Here is a 16,330-nt window from a genome sequence, read left to right as displayed (position 1 = left end):
AAATTTAACCTGAGTGCAATCAGACGGTATGTATGGTTCTGCAACTTGCTTTTGTTTTTAAAAATTAAATACAATTGGAACTCTTCTTTTGTCAGTAATAGATCTGCCCCCTACTTTTTTTTTTTTTTTTTGAGACAAAGTCTCACTCTTGGTCCCCAGGCTGGAGTGCAATGGCATGATCTTGGCTCACTGCAACCTCCGCCCCCGGAGGGAGCGATTCTCCTATAATCCCGAGTAGCTGGGATTACAGGCCTGCATCACCACACCCAGCTAGTTTTTGTATTTTTAGTAGAGACGGGTTTTCACCATGTTGGCCAGGCTGGTCTGAGGTGATCCGCCCGTCTCGGCCTTCCAAAGTGCTGGGATTACAGGCTTGAGCCACTGCGCCAGGCCATGTCTGCCTATCTTTAGGTTGCATCATTAAAAGTCAAATTCTTAGGTCAAAGGTTCTGTAAATTTTTAATTTAGTACTACAAAATTCTCCTATATTTGCCTTTAAAAACATTTCTTATCTACCACCTGTTAATGTTTGGAGCACTGTCACTTTTTTTTTTTTTGAGACAGAGTCTCATTCTGTCGTTCAGACTAGAGTGCAGTGGCACAGTCTCAGCTCACTGCAACCTCTGCCTCATGGTTTCAAGCGAGTCTCCTGCCTCAGCCTCCCAAGTAGCTGAGACTACAGGTGTGAACCACTATACCTGACTAATTTTTTAAAAAAATTTTTGTAGAGATGAGGTTTCATCATGTTGCCCAGGTTGGCCTCAAACTCCTGGCCTCCTGTCTCAGCCTCCCAAAGTACTGGGATTATACGCATGAGCGTCAGAAAACAAATCTTGAATGCTATTTCCTGCTTTATTTTCCAAGGTTTTATGACTTCTTCATGCTTTTGTTATTCTCAGGAAGACCTGGCAAACGCATTGTGGGCATGATGCAAGGTGGAGACTCCGATGACAATGTAAGTCCCCCGCTCCCCTCAGCGGTTCTGTGTGCGCTGGCCTTGGCTGTCCCATAGATGGGAGTGGCTGAGTTGCTGCCAGCAGCCAGGGAGCCGTCTGTGGTCAGTCCAGCCACGCCTCGATGCATGGCAAGGCTGGCCTCATGAGGCTCTGGGCTCTTCCTTGCTCATGGATGGTTCATTTCTTTTCAAGTGAATGTGCTTGCTCTGCTTTTTTCGCCTTCTCACTGTTCTTTCCATTCTCGCTTTCCAAAGATGGAAGCAGCACCAGCTCTCTTAGGTAAATGCAAGACTTCCAACTCCAAGAAGCAGGTTGGTTTTCTGTTCTGCCTCATGTGTTTGTGGGTGTCTGTCAGCCCTCCCAGGGCCAGCCAGGGGCCTTGCCCTAGGAGTGATGCTTCCTCTCTCCTGGGCAAAAAGCCACTCAAAAGGGATCCCATGGTGACAGCGGGATCACTGAAGGCCCCTATGCTAAAGAGGAGGCGCAAGCACCGAGCCTGGAGACGGGGAAAGCTCAGGCTGGCAGTCCTCAGGCCCTGGGCCGTAACCTAGAGATGAAGGAGGACGCCGAGGGCTGGGCTCAGGACCAGCCCTCCTCCCTGGTCTGTGCTGGGGAAGGAACGGTGAAGCAGCACTGTCCCCAGACTAGGCCCCTGGGGTGCCAGGCATGAGGCTGAGATATCAGGCTGCATTGAGCTTTACTGAGTGGATAACTCCCTGAAGCACTTAACCAAAAAGGGAGTCTAGGAGACCTTGGTGGGATCCGGTCATCAGGGCTCTGCTGGCCATTACTCAAGTCTGCGTTCTTTGTTGCATCCCTGGCAGTGCTGTTCAGCCCACACAGCGAAGGGCAACTAGACAGAGACTGACCCCAGGCTGCCTCCATTGGTGGATACACCTGTGTCTGTGGCATGGCACTAGTGGCTGCACAGAGACAGAAACAGGGCCTTGCGTTCTTGCACACAGATTCACGCATCCGCAGCCTGTGCTGCTGCGGAATTCACAGTGGGGAGAGGCCGCTCAGGTTTGTCAGCAGGATGCACAGAGATCAGGCCTTGAATTCACAGGACACAGTCTGTAGAGAAGCAGAGAGAGCAACTAGAAAATAATTTTCTTAACAAGCTCGGGCGTGGATGATAAATAGCTTCTCTCTGTCTTGCCCATCCAAGACAGAAGCAGAGGGAGTGTGGCATGGGAATACTGGAGCAGCACTGCCTGTCTCTTTTCCAAGGTGTGCCTTCTCTCAGAGCGAATGCATTAGTTGCAGCTGAGCTTTATGCCTGGTACTCACTTGTTTATTTCAAAGAGGCTGTGTCCATGCAGCCCTCCAGGCACAGGGTTCCATGCTTTACGTGTTCAGGCATCCAACACGTGTCTGTTGAGTGCCTGCCACATGGCAGTGCTGTCATGGATTATGGGGAACGCAGCAGGGGGCAGAGACAAGCCCCCGCTTCAGAGACAAGCCCCCAGCAATAATGATGGAGCGGCGGATCCAAGGCTCATGGTGTTAACAGGAGGAATAACAGCTTCAGGGGACAGGGAGTGACAGGGAACAAGGAGGGGGTGGCATCTTCCACAAGCTCAGCAAAGGGCTCTGACATGGTGGTGTTTGAGCAGGGCCTGAGTGGAGGGAGCGAGTCTGTGGGTTGGTGGCACCTGGGCATGTGGAATGTGCTCCTCACGTTGAGGAGCAGAGGCAGCTGGTGTGACTGTGGGTGAGCGAGAGAGGCAGCAGGGGCCATGCAAAGCCTTGCAGGGTGAGATGAAGACTCTGTTTTCTGAGTGTGGTGGGGAGACCCTGGAGAATAGTGAGCCCAGAAAGGTCAAGAGCTGACACCCATTTGAGAGAAGCCAGTTAGGAGGCGCCTGCACCTGTGGAGGTCAGAGATGATGGTGCTTGGCCGAAGGTGTGGCAGCAGAGGTGCTGAGAAGTGGTCAGGTCCTGGGTCTGTCTCTAAGAACCATCAGGTTTTGTGAATTGATTGGACACAGGCTGTTAGAGAAAGAGAGAAATGAGGGTGCCTCGGCAGGGTCTAATCAGCAGAAAGCAGAGTTTCATTTTCTGAGATGGGGCCAACTTGACAAAGGGGCTTGGAGGGCAGATAGAAAGTTTGGTTTTGGACATTCTGAGTGTGACAGCCACATGCTAGGGTTGAGTAGTCAGGTGGAATTTAAGTTTGGAGTTTAATGGGCAGGTCTGAGCTAGATATTGAATTTTGGGAGCCACTCTTATTTGGTTGATACCTAAGCCACAAGGATAGATGTGACTGCCTAGGGAGAACAAGTAGACCAAGAAGAGAGGTGACCCAAGGTCCTGCGTGCACCTGCCCTGCAGAGGTCGGGGAGGAAGGGGCAGGCAGGGGAGGCTGGGGCGCGTCAGCAGTGAGGGAGGGGGACCTGGACTAGAGAAGGGGCCTTGGGGGATGGAGAAGATGGGTTTTAAGGATGAAGGGGTGATTCCACAGCTCAAGCAGAATGAGGCCTGAGAATCAATCCTAATCCATTGAATGTTTCTGTCTTGATAGGAGCAGTGCTGGGGTCAGTGGGTGAGAGTCCGGGGGAACTGAAGCATTCGTGAGGGGCAGAGGTGCAGACAGTGAGTTCAACAACTCACTCAGGAGCTCTGTGTGAGGGGAGAGAGACAGGGCAGAGCAGCTGGAGAGGAAAATGGGTTTTTTTCCAAGAAGGAAATTACAGCATTTGTGTGTACCGATGGGAATGATCTAGATAGAACGACCAGCCATCCTGGTTTACATGGGACGCAGGACTTGCCGTTTTAAAGCTGGGCTGAGTTGGTCACCCTGGATCTGATGAGGAGGGAGAAGGTGTGTCTTTCACTTTACTCCCTTTCTTTTTTTTTTTTTTTTTTGAGACGGAGTCTTGCTCTGGAGTGCAGTGGTACAATCTCGGCTCACTGCACCTCCGTCTCCCAGGTTCAAGCAGTTCTTTTGCTCAGCCTTCTGAGTAGCTGGGATTCACTTCACTCCTTATACCCATGCCTATGTTGCTTTCTATCCACAATCTGCAAAAAGCCAAAATAGGCCTCCCTTCCCTCTCTCCAAGCCCCTGTCCTTCTTGCCATCGGTAGGGGGAGTCTCTGGGTCCATTGGCCCTCAATGCAGATCCAGAGTGCTTCTGAGACACTGTGGGAAAGCCAGCCCCTGCAGCACCACACAGATGCACCTGGAGTTTGGAGGATTCTGGTTGGATGATAAATTCCAGCCAGCAGTACATAGCCTCAGTCCCATCCATATGCCCTCCCACAGCCTGCCTGGCACTCTGCCGGCCTTTTCCTTCACACAGGGATGCTGCTATAGAAAGGGAGGCACAGAATCTTAGGACAAGATGTCAGGAATGAGGTGGAACCCCCTGTTGCATCTGCCATTTTTTTCCTATAGGAGGACTCGGAGGAGAGTGAAATTGACATGGAAGATGGTGATGAGGAGGAGGAGGATGATTTGGAAGATGAGAGCATTTCTCTCTCACCATCCAAGCCCAATCGAAGGGTCCGGAAACCTGAACCCCTGGATGAGAGTGACAATGACTTCTGACCCTCTTGCCAAGGGACCCTGGCAGATTAAAACCCTCAGACTTGTAGGTAAATGGGAACTTAGAAGGTTAGGAAGGTAACACCTGTTTTGTTCAGTAAGTTGGCTAGACTCATGATTACTGAAGCAATACTTATTTCTGCTTCAGCCTCCTATGTTTGCATTCCTTGAAGCTTAAATAAGAATTGAGGCTGGGCGCGGTGGCTTAAGCCTGTAATCCCAGCACTTTGGGAGGCCGAGGTGGGTGGATCACGAGGTCAGGAGATCGAGACCATCCTGGCTAACACGGTGAAACCCCATCTCTACTAAAAATACAAAAAAATTAGCCGGGCGTGGTGGCAGGTGCCTGTAGTCCCAGCTCCTCGGAAGGCTGAAGCCGAAGAATGGCTTGAACCTGGGAGGCGGAGCTGGCAGTGAGCCGAGATCGTGCCACTGCACTCCAGCCTGGGCGACAGAGCGAGACTCCGCCTCAAAAAAAAAAAAAAAAAAAAAAAAAAAGAATTGAAGCAAATCCCTAAGATTTTTTTTTCACCTTATTTATCTCCTAAAACTTGAGGAATGCATGTGTTCTTAGTGATTCACATCCACGGGACAAAACCTCAAGGAGAAATAAGAGCTGATGCCACACAAGTCTTGGCTGCTTTTGTTACTATACATTTTCTCCGAGAGTCCAGCAGAGTTGAGGCTAGAACTTGGACTGGGGATTCGTGTTCAGAATCGTAGGGGGACATCTGGCTGTTAATCACTTGCACAGTTGAGAACATTTCCTGTACTTTGGCTTTTAATTCTAGCCCTTATTTCATTTTGTCATCTTTCTTTCTTCTGCATGTTCACAATACCAAACATTAAATGTATTTTAATAACTACAGATTTCTGAAAGAAGCTTAGCTAACGTTAAATGAAAACTGGGTTTCCTTGAAAATCAGGCGATAGAGACAGGCTCCAGATGAGGAATCCTCCATTTTCTCTCCAAAGCTGACATTCTTCTGGGAGTCAAGTTCACCTTGGATTACAGCCACCTTCATGGTTCCACGGCTGGTACTAAATTTGGAAACTCTGGTGACCTGAGCTGCCCTCTTAGAGACTCCAGACTCCCGGGGCAATGACAGCCGGGACACTCTCCTTCCCTCCAGCCAGGGTTTCTCTAAAGGAGCTTTGTTTTGTCTAAAGTGTGGCAAGATATAGTGCACAACACAGGGAAAAAGGCAGGTTTCCTGCAGCTCTCTACCTAAGTGTTTCTGTAGGGGAAGGAGCCTACTAAGAAAAAGGTGTTGGTACAGATTCATGTTTCTGACTTAAAAAAACAACACAGGATTGAATTAGGTAGAGTAGTAGCACTAGAAGATTTTTTCTGTTGTGAAATTAGAAGTGGAGTTGTTTTTTTTCTTTTTTCTTCTTTTTTTTTTTAATATGAAAAGTACTTAGCTGGACATCGTGGCAAGCGCCCATGGGCCCAGCTACTCAGGAGGCCAAGATGGGAGGATCACTTGAGCCCAGGAGTTTTAGACTAGCCTGGACAACTAAGTGAGACTCCATCTCTACAAAAAATTTAAAAATTAGCCAGGTGTGGAGGGGCATGCCTGTGGTCCCAGCTATTCAGGAGGCTGAGGCAGGAGAATCACTTGAGACCAGGAGGTCGAGGCTGCAGTGAGCCATGATCGTGCCACTGCACTCCAGCCTGGGTGACAGAGTGAGACCCTATCTTAAAAAAAAGAAAAGGCCGGGCGCGGTGGCTCACGCCTGTAATCCCAGCACTTTGGGAGGCCGAGGCAGGCGGATCGTGAGGTCGGGAGATCGAGACCATCCTGGCTAACATGTGAAACCCCGTCTCTACTAAAAATACAAAAAGTTAGCCGGGTGTGATGGCGGGCGCCTGTAGTCCCAGCTACTCGGGAGGCTGAGGCAGGAGAATGCTGTGAACCTGGGAGGCAGAGCTTGCAGTGAGCCAAGATCATGTCACTGCACTCCAGCCTGGGCGACTGAGCAAGACTCCGTCTCAAAAAAAATAAAATAAAAGCACACTGCTTGTAAAAAGCATACAGTAGGCCAGCGCCTGTAATCCTAGCACTTTGAGAGGCCGAGACGAGTGGATCACATGAGGTCAGGGGTTTGAGACCAGCTTGACCAACATGTCAAAACCCCATTGCTACTAAAAATACAAAAGTCAGCCAGGCATGGTAGCACATGCCTGTAACCCCAGCTACTGGGGAGGCTGAGGCAGGAGAATCACTTGAACCCAGGAGGCGGAGGTTGCAGTGAGCCAAGATCGCACCATTACACTCCAGGCTGGGCAACAGAGTGAGACTCCATCTCAAAAAAAAAAAAAAAGCATACAGTAAATTAAAAAGGAAAGCACAAAACAGTTTTCACTTATTTTTACAATTAAAAAGAAGACTTCTGAAGTTACTTTTAATAAATGTATTTAACACTATATTTCATATTATTAAATAGGTTTTACTTAAAAGTATAATTATTTTATTTGTACCTGTCAGATATAAATACTTATTCAGGAGTTCACAGGTATGAAAAGATACACATAAATTTTAGGAACTTTCAACAATTATTTCTGTCATTTTTCCTTTTTTCTCTTTCTTTTCGTAAATTTTATGTATAAGATTACCCCTTTAAAAAAAAAAAAAAAAAGCCAGCATTCAGTGAATTCACCAGTAATTTGAAATGCACCATATTGTAAATGATCCGCTGACAGGGAAGCCAGCATGTTGGAGCCATGCCAGCCACCTCAGACGCCGTGGTTCCAAGACGCGGAAGAGTCACTGCACCTTTTGGATGTTATGGATTTGGTTTGCCTGAATGTGACTTGACTTCTGTTTTGAAACAATAATACAAATAGAGTTCTATTTTCCTTATGTGATGCTTTCTTCTAACGCACTTTAACACAGAAGCCTACCCTAGCTACAAAGAGCCCATCCACAGACATAGGCAACAGCTCCAAAGGGTATTTCATTGTGTCACCTGCTTCTAGATCATGTTAGTTAACTGACTTTGTGCAAAGTCTCGCCATGTATAGCACTGCCTTGCTTGAGCAAGGACGTTTCTATCAGCAACAAGCTGTGTGTACTCTATCCTTTTTACTAAAGTATGACCCATTGTAGAATGGATCCAGGAGTCACATGTGCAAGTGCTTTATGACCTGGCACCATTTGGTTTTGGCCAAGCAGTAGAGCAGACCTCAGGACCTAAGGAGGATGGTTGTGATTAGGTCAATAAAAAACTAGCAGGCCATTGCTGATAATTTTTTACTATATAATTAGAGGACTTCCTCAAATGCTTTAAAAAATGTGTATTGATGAAAAATACAAAGGAATTTTTCAAATACTCAATTTTTATTGGTAGTAGTTATCAAGAACAAAGTCCTCGGACTTCTGATGGGAAATCTGAACGACTGTTTCTCTTTTAGCTTGGACAAGAAGAAATAGATCCCTCTCATTAGCACTTTAATATCAGTGTCACATGTCTGGAAGGAACTTGTATTCATTTAGGTAAGCAACACACTACATAAATATCACAGCTGTTAGACCCAGGGGACTCTCAGGTGCTAGAATTGAGGACTCCTTTAATGGGAAGGGAGCTAAAGGGTCTACCTCCTACCTAGAAGTCCTTTCTATGTGGATATGAATTAAATTGTCCTGTCTGTTTTGCTCTGATGGGGTCTGTGTGGCCTAGCTGGCTCTGGTGTGTCCCTGATGACAGACTGAACTCTTTAACCATTTCAGACAGTTTGAAGATGTATGATCATTATTTGAAAAGGGAGAGAGGGAGGACTGTTTGTTTTCTCCACCACTTTGGCTTCTGAGGTTTCTTCAGTGTTAGGTTTCTGTAGGGCCCAGCTTTCTCCAGCGTTTGGCTACTGCAGCTCTGTTCTGTTAAGCTCTTAACTCAGACAGAAGCAATGCAAACAAAGCATCACCTTAAAAGTACTAAAACAGCTGTCAATCTAGAAGTCTATGCCCAGCAAAAACTGTCATAAATACTGCAAGACCCATGTTCAGATTTCCTCCCTTTTACAAATAATGTTTTGTTGTATTTCACAGCTACGACAAGTGATCCAAATGTTCTTTGTAACAGACTTTTTCCTCCAGTCTAGGATCCAGTCAAAGATCTTGCATTAAGTTATATCTCTGTAATCTTTCATTTTACGCTATCTGCAACGTTTTGCATTTTTCGTGACAGTGATGTTTTTTAATGAGTTCAGGCCATTTATTCTGCAGAATATTTGTCAATTTGGATTTTTTCTAATTGTTCCTTCAATGATTAGAATCAGGCAAACAGTTTTTGACAAGAATACATCAGAGACGACTCTGTGGTGCATCAGACTGGGGGCACGTGATGTCCATGTGTCCCATTATTGGCGATGTTCAATTCTGTCACTTCCGTTGAGGCTGCACTTGCCAGATTTCAGATTAAAGGTACCTTTTTCCCTTTGTAAATTAGGATATCACCTTTGTGGGGTGCTGTTCTGAGACTGCAAGGATATCATCTTCCCAAGTAGGCCTTCATCCATGGCCTTAGCATCCATGTCAGCATCCTGTCCAGATGCTCACTTTTGAAGAAACATTTCAAATAGCGATTCCTTTCAAATTCAGAAGTGATCATTGCTTTATAGTCTTAATAAATATTTTCTGTGGTTATTTAGTTGATGAGAGCTGTGATGTCCATTTGGATTTTTTTCCCTCCAACACAAACAGCTCCAGGAATTGGTGCCACATAGAGGCTCAGCTTGCCTGTCTCCATGGAAGCTGTGGCCACAGCAGTGGCTTTGGAAGCCTAATAAGGAAGTGCAGTGGCTCACACCTGTAATCCCAGCACTTTGGGAGGCTGAGGTGGGCAGATCACTTGAGGTCAGGAGTTTGAGACTAGCCTGATCAACATGGTGAAACCCCATCTCTACTAAAAATATAAAAATTAGCTGGGTGTGGTGGTGTGTGCCTGTAGACCCAACTACTTGGGAGGCTGAGGCAGGAGAATCACTGGAACCCAAGAGGTAGAGACTGCAGTGAGCCGAGATCACGCCACTGTACTCCAGCCTGGGTGACAGATTCTGTCTCATAAAAAATAAATAAAGAATGACATCACTGAATACATTGAATGTGCTATTGATAACCAGTGTGCCAGACTCCAGATAACATGTGCCAGGTATCACCTACGTCTTTGATTTTGTAATAAATAAAAAATGGGGCCAGGTGCGGTGACTCACGCCTGTAATCCCAGCACTTTGGGAGGCCCAGGCTGATCACCTGAAGTCAGGAGTTCGAGACCAGCCTGGCCAACATGGTGAAACCCCGTCTCTATTAAAAATACAAAAATTAGCCGGGCATGGTGGCAGGTGCCTGTAATCCCAGCTACTGGGGAGGCTGAGGCAGGAGAATCACATGAACCTGGGAGGCGGAGGTTGCAGGGAGCCGAGATTGCACCGCTTCACTTCAGCCTGGGTGACAAGAGCAAGACTCCATCTCAAAAACAAACAAAAAAAGGCAGAATCCTTGGAGAACTCTATTGTCTCTGTTTCCAGAATCCTAGAATTAAAACTTTCATTTATCTTCACAATTTTCCTATAGTTTTTTCATGTCTGTAAGGATGATACCCTAAAACTTTCTTCTTGAAAAAATAAAGAAGGGTCCCCTCTGTCGCCCCTGCCACATGGATGCTCCTCATGGGCTTGAGATGGCAGCTTATCTCAGAGCATGGGATGATTTTTAACCAGGTGAGTGGAACGGGGCAGTAATAAACATTTTTAAAGGTTGGGGGCATATGAAGTACTCAGGATGTAAATAAGCTGGAACCAGCCTCCTACACTGCTGAGCTTTCAGGCCTTTGTCCCCTAGTCCCTTGGTGGTGGCCCCCTCCCTCCTCTGTGCCGTAGCAGAGGACCCGTTGCCCCCTGCCTGAACCACTCCTGCACCAGGAAAGGAGCTCACCACCTCCTCTGGCAGCACCTCTCCTTTCTCCGTGCAGAGCCCCACTCTGGTGCTGAGTGAGCAGCGTTCCCAGCTCCCAGCAGGTCCCCAGAAGTCGGCCTTTCTGTTCAAAAGCTTCCAGCTGAGTCTCTGCCCATTCTCCTGCTCCAACCACCAGGAACTCCTTTTGCTCACATTTCAACAGTGCACGTGGGAGCATTTGTCTTGATGGCCTCTGAGATCATCCTGGCCCCGGATTCCCCAATGTGGTTTCCTTGGAGGCTAGAAGAGAATGGTTAAGGCAGGGCTTGAAGCCTGCAGGTTCTCTTTAGTAGAGCAGGTCATAAGATAGAAAATGCAGGACCCCGTGCAAAGCCTTTGTGCTTCTAGGATCCCCTCGCTACATGGACAAGGCTCAGGGTAGCCCCCCTTAGACCAGGTTTCCCTGTAGGGCTGCTGAGGGGTCTGGGGGTCAGCTGGCTCTCAGAACTGAGCAAAAGGCAGTGCGTGACCTGGAAGCAGTTCTAAGGGCGAGCAAGAAGGGCAGGTGCACTCACTTGATATGCTGGAGCCTGTGGTTTCCAGACAGTGCCGTGGCAACGCATATCGCCCCGCCCATCCCCAGGGAAGTCTCTTGAAGACTAAGTGGAGAAGAGATGGAGACACACGGTGAGCCATCAGGGCAGAAGGAAACACCCGGGGAAGCAATACTGCATTGTCTGGGGCAGTAACCCAGGCAGATGTGTCTACAAGTGCCATGGCAACGCCAGGTGGGAGTTGATCCTGCAGACAGGTGTCTACAAGTGGCCAGATTGTCCCACCCAAGTGCGATGGAGGATGTAAGACCATAAATGCAGATGTGAGTGACTTCTGACTGAAGCTAAGCAGACTCAACAAACCCAGCTGCAGTGGAATGTGGACTATAATAAGTCTGATTATTTATATTCAGGAGGAAGTAGCTACAGAGGAAATCAGGAGCATTTTATCCCATCGAGGAGGACCCAGCAGAGAACTCTGCTGCTCCAGGATGCAGGTAAGGCCCTCCAGCCACTTACTTGAGTCTCCGGAGACTTGAGTTTACCTTCAGAGCATTTGCAAGGGCTTTGGCTCCAGACACCCCGATGGCATTTCCTCTTAAGCTGTGGGGAAAGACAGGAAGCCTAAGGCATGGGTACAGGATGAGGTGATCCTGACCCCCTCTGCAGGTGGGCTTGGGGCTGCTTGGCAGAGGAAACAAGTACTTCAGCAGTCACAGGAGGCCAGGGCTCTGCCTTCCTCACTCCAGGGCAGCAGGGCAGAGCTGGCTGTGGGAAGCAGAGCACAGAGGAAGGGGAATGGCTGGCCCAGCCAGGTGGGTTGTTGGAGCCTTTCTCCTCTTCCACTCCAAACAGAAAAGCGGGGCTGAGATAAGAGAGGCAGCCCTCCATCCAGGCAGGTCCCCAGTGCCCCCAGCAAGGGCAGGAATTCTGAGGACATGCCTGAGCCTCAGAGCTGTAGCCTCATCCCAGGACTTTGGATCTGCCCAGAGAACAAGATCAGCCACCCTGGGACCCATAAACCGGGCCTCTAGATGTGTTCAGCCTGGCAAGGCCAACCTGGAGAAAGAGGGCAAATGATAGCGACTCCCAGCGAAAGGCATGAAGTGGGGCTGGGAAGCTGGTACACTTGTGCTGAAATGAAGATCACTAGGATGATTTGTGAGTTACCTGTACACTTTGTTCTCATATCTATTCCTTAAGGATTCATTGTTTTTTGGGGGGGGGGGGGCGGCTAAAGACCATAGCTGGAGACTGGAATACTTACTCAAGAATCTCCAAGGTTCTGTTCACAGCCAAGGCTTCCCCTAGCACCTGAGCACCCAGAGCACCAATGGAGGCCACCTGGAGACTGGAGTGGGGAGGGTGCCGTCAATGTGGGCCAGCTGGGCCCACATCCTTCCACACACTCTGTTCCCTTTCACCACCCCTTGATTCAGGGTGGAAAGTGGAGAAACAGCACTGAGAATGGTTGGCCAGTGCTGTGTCTAGGCACTCCATCTCCTACCTACACTGTTGCCTAAGACAGAAATCTGGATACGAGAAATAGAGTCTATCCCTGGAAGGGCTCGGGGAGAACGTTCCTTGCACCTCCTCATGACTACTATCTAGGTGTTTGAGCCCCCAGTTGCTAATGTAATATTTCCTATAATAATACTAGGAAAATCAAATACACCTTCCTTGACTTGTAAACAAAAATAACGTCTAGGTCAGGTGTGTTGGCGCACACCTGTAATCCCAGCACTTTGGGAGGCTGAGGTGGGCAGATCACCTGAAGTCAGGATTTTAAGACCAGCCTGGCCAACATGGTGAAACCCTGTCTCTACTGATAATACAAAAATTAGGCTGGGTGTGGTGACGCATGCCTGTAATCCCATCTACTTGGGAGGCTGAGGCTCGAGAATCACTTGAACCCGGGAAGTGGAGGTTACAGTTAGCTGAGATTGCGCCACTACACTCCAGCCTGGGTGGCAGGGGAAGAGTCTTGTCTCGAGAGAAAAAAAAAAACCTCTAACATGAAAGGAATGGTGAAGGGTCCGGCTTCCTGACTGCTGCGCACATCTAGGACTTACTAGAGAGCAGTGAGGGCTGTGTTGACCTTCAGCGCATGGGCCACTGCACACGCTCCGTCATCCCCGATGGCGTTCTCCTGTAAACTGGACACAGAGTGTGACGCCTTTGGGTGCATGGGGCACACGGAGCGTTCTAGCAAGGCCCTGTGGTGCTTGGACCTGCCAGGTTTAACTGACTACACACACCATAGACATAGACTCCCAGGGTTTGCCTGGGGATAACTGCCCTTCCTCTGCAGGCCCTGCAGCCCGCTGCCTCATACTAAGCACACAGAAGGGTCTGGGGGCCTGCATGAGTCTGAACCGCCAGAGACAAGCAGGAAATGGGACACATAGAGTGATCATCAATAGGGGCTTGGGACCCAAAAAGGGTTGCTTTTCACAGCCAACCAGAAAATGAACTTAAAGCCCTCAATCCCTGAGCCATTCTTGTTTGTCTTGTTTTCTCTTGAGACAGGGTCTCACTCTGCCACCCAGGCTGGAATGCAGTGATGAGATCACAGCTCACTGCAGCCTCAACCTCCCAGGCTCAAGCGATCCTCCTACCTCAGCCTCCTGAAGAGACTAAAATACTTAAATAGAGACTGGAACTACAGGCACATGCCACCATGCCTGGCTAATATTTTTATTCTTCTGTAGAGATGGGGTCTCACTATGTTGCCCAGGCTGGTCCTGAACTCCTGGGCTCAAGCAGTCTTCCCACCTTGGCATCCCAAATTGCTGGCATTACACGCAGGAGCCACCATGCCCAACCTCCTTGGCCATTCTTGCTAATTAGGGTTTTGTGTCATTTTTTCGCCTTCTAAATTGGAGGGAAGTAGCAGGCCCTGAGTGACTGAGTTTAGCTCATTGATACATTCAAGGCTAAGAGCTGTTTGCGTTCATTATTTTAATAGACATTTGGGTGTGGCTGGGCACAGTGGCTCCCGCCTTTAATCCCAGCACTTTGGGAGGCTGATATGGGTGGATCACTTGAGGTCAGGAGTTCGAGATCAGCCTGGCCAACATGGTGGAACCCCGTCTCTACTAAAAATACACAAATTAGCCGGGAGTGGTGGAGGGCATCTGTAGTCCCAGCTACTGGGGAAGCTGAGGCAGGTGAGTCACTTGAACCCAGGAGGCAGAGGTTGCAGTGAGCCGAGATCATGTCACTGCTCTCCAGCCTGGGCGACAGAGTTAGACTCCATCTCAAAAAGTTAAAATAAAATAAAAAAGACAACATTTCAGTGCGTCTCATGTGCTAGGGGTTGTATAAGGCAGTGGACCTGAGTCCCCTTCTCGAAGCTCAGGTGAGAAGACGTGATTAAATAAGCAGGTACAACAGGCCAAGTGCAGGCTGCAGGGAAAAGCAAGCAGCGTCTCCCACCCCAGGGTGTCCGCAGAAGGCTCCCCAGAAGAAACAAGTCAAAACCCAAAGTGGGGAGTGTGCCTGACTCAGCTAAGGAACCCAAACGAATTGAGTTCCTGGGGAAGTGAGAAATGAGTCCAGGGAGGGACAAAGGAAGCAGATTTTAGGGGCCCCAGAAGCCACCCTGAGGGGCTGTGTGTACTTGACTCCACAGGCCCTGAGCGGCCATCCATGGATGGCACCCAAGATGGAACAGAGCTGCTTTGGAAAGGTCTCTAGCCAGCAGTGTGAGAGGATGGACTGAGGTGGAGGCTGCCACAGGGATGGAGGTGAGTAGTGCCGACGGCCTGGATGGGGGCAGTGGACGCAAAGGAAATCGAGTGGGTGGCAGGGACACAGAGGGGACTGACCCAACAGGACTTGAGAGTGAATAAGAAGCAGGAGGTGGGCAGGCACAGTGGCTCACACCTGTAATCCTAGGACTTTGGGAGGCCAAGGTGGGAGGATCACTTGAGCCCAGGAGTTCAAGACCAGCCTGGGCAACATAGTGAGGCCCCATCTCTTAAAAAAAATTGTAAATATTATTTTAAAAAGTAAGTTATATGCTGGATGTGGTGGTTCACGCCTGTAATCCCAGCACTTGGGGAGGCCAAGGTGGAAGGATCACTTAAAGGTCAGGAGTTCGAGACCAGCCTGACCAACATAGTGAAACCCCATCTCTATTAAAATAAACAAACAAACAAACAAAAAAAAAACGCCAGGCGTGGTGTTGGGCACCTGTAGTCCCAGCTACTTGGGAGGCTAAGGCAGGAGAATCGCTTGGACCCGGGAGGCAGAGGTTGCAGTGAGCCAAGATCATGCCTCTGCACTCCATCCTGGGCAACAGAGTGAGACTCCATCTCAAAAATAAAGTAAAATAAAAATTATAGAAAAGGAAGCGGGAGGTGAGAGTGAAGTCCTTGTTTGTAGCTTGCACAGTTGGTTCCATTCACAAAATGGGGAACCAAGAAGCAGGTTTTTGGGAGAGAGAATGCAGGGACCCCGCACCCCAGCGAGACCCTGAGGGGAGGTGCAGAGGGGGTGTGGACGTGCCGGTCTGGGGCTCAGGAGAGAGGCCTGGGACATGGACATGGGAGTCGTTAGGACTTTAAAGATCACTGGAGCCCAGGGAAAGAAGAGCTCCAGGAAAAGAGATGCCAGGCAAGGGAAGATGACATGGGACAGATCCCTGAGGAGCCCTGCGCTGAAGAGCCAAACAGAAGAAAAGAGGACAAGGCCCAGCCAGAGGGGACATCCTGGAAGCTGAAGGAGAAGAAATGGTCAAGGAGAAAGACCGATGAGGCTCCAAGGGTTAAACCTAGAGTTCCCTCACGTCCCCAGCGACTCCACTCCCAGGTATATCCACCCAGGAGAAGGAAAGCTCACGTCCACACAGAAACTGTGCACAAAGGTCCACAGCAGCGCCGTTCCTAACAGCCAAGTAGGAAGAACCCAACGTCCATCAGCTGATGAATGGAGAGATAAAACCTGTGTACTCATACAATGGATATCATTCAGCCTTACAAAGGAACTATGTCCTGAGACAGGCTACAATGTGGATGAACCTTGAAAATCTGACACCAAATGAAAGACGCCAGCCGCAAAAGGCCATGTGTTGAATGATTCCATTTTTGGCCATGTGTCACACAATTCCATTTATATGCAGTGTCCAGGGTAGGAAGATCATGGAGACAGTAGATTAGTGGTTGCCAGGGTTGGGGGAAAGGGAGAATGGGTAGTGAGTGCTAACGAGGACAGGGGTTCGTTTTGGGGTGATGGAAATGTTGTAAAATTGATTGTGATGGTTGCATCACTGAATACACTAGAAACCAGTGAACTGTATACTAAGCGGGAAGATCTTCTGGCGTGAAGATTATATCTCAATAAAGCTGTCATATGTATATGTGTGTACATATA

At 48.7% G+C, this 16,330-nt stretch overlaps 2 protein-coding genes and 1 long non-coding RNA gene across 12 annotated transcripts in view; 2 read left to right on the top strand and 1 right to left on the bottom strand.

Annotated features, from left to right (window-relative positions):
- The window catches only part of CLUAP1 (clusterin associated protein 1), a 42,788-nt gene extending 34,949 nt beyond the window's left edge, over positions 1 to 7,839 (top strand). For 4 of the 6 annotated variants that reach the window (XM_010376042.1, XM_030924715.1, XM_030924716.1 and 1 more), the window contains exons 11-12: positions 900 to 955; positions 4,354 to 4,695. In XM_010376042.1, coding sequence (XP_010374344.1) covers positions 900 to 955; positions 4,354 to 4,506 — 209 coding nt within the window. In that variant the 3' untranslated portion in view covers positions 4,507 to 4,695. Of the gene's footprint in view, positions 1 to 899; positions 956 to 4,353; positions 4,789 to 7,210 lie in introns of those variants that run through there. The other 2 variants (XM_010376043.2, XM_030924717.1) reach the window with 2 other exon arrangements.
- Positions 7,829 to 16,330, bottom strand: part of NLRC3 (NLR family CARD domain containing 3) — a 42,317-nt gene continuing 33,815 nt past the window's right edge. For 3 of the 5 annotated variants that reach the window (XM_010376040.2, XM_030924713.1, XM_030924712.1), the window contains 5 exons: positions 13,027 to 13,110; positions 12,222 to 12,305; positions 11,474 to 11,557; positions 10,976 to 11,059; positions 7,829 to 10,700 (listed from right to left, as the gene is read on the bottom strand). In XM_010376040.2, coding sequence (XP_010374342.2) covers positions 10,610 to 10,700; positions 10,976 to 11,059; positions 11,474 to 11,557; positions 12,222 to 12,305; positions 13,027 to 13,110 — 427 coding nt within the window. In that variant the 3' untranslated portion in view covers positions 7,829 to 10,609. The remainder of the gene's footprint in view (positions 10,701 to 10,975; positions 11,060 to 11,473; positions 11,558 to 12,221; positions 12,306 to 13,026; positions 13,111 to 16,330) is intronic. The other 2 variants (XR_004055392.1, XR_004055393.1) reach the window with 2 other exon arrangements.
- Positions 10,833 to 14,923, top strand: LOC115895214. Its single transcript, XR_004055394.1, has 3 exons — positions 10,833 to 11,277; positions 11,368 to 11,451; positions 14,589 to 14,923. It is a non-coding gene; the product is annotated as an uncharacterized LOC115895214 (long non-coding RNA).

This window comes from Rhinopithecus roxellana, chromosome 20 (assembly GCF_007565055.1).
Source record: "Rhinopithecus roxellana isolate Shanxi Qingling chromosome 20, ASM756505v1, whole genome shotgun sequence".
Lineage (NCBI taxonomy): Eukaryota > Metazoa > Chordata > Mammalia > Primates > Cercopithecidae > Rhinopithecus > Rhinopithecus roxellana.
The sequence above is the reverse complement of the archived record's forward strand: the minus strand, read 5'-3'. Positions and strand labels throughout refer to the sequence as shown.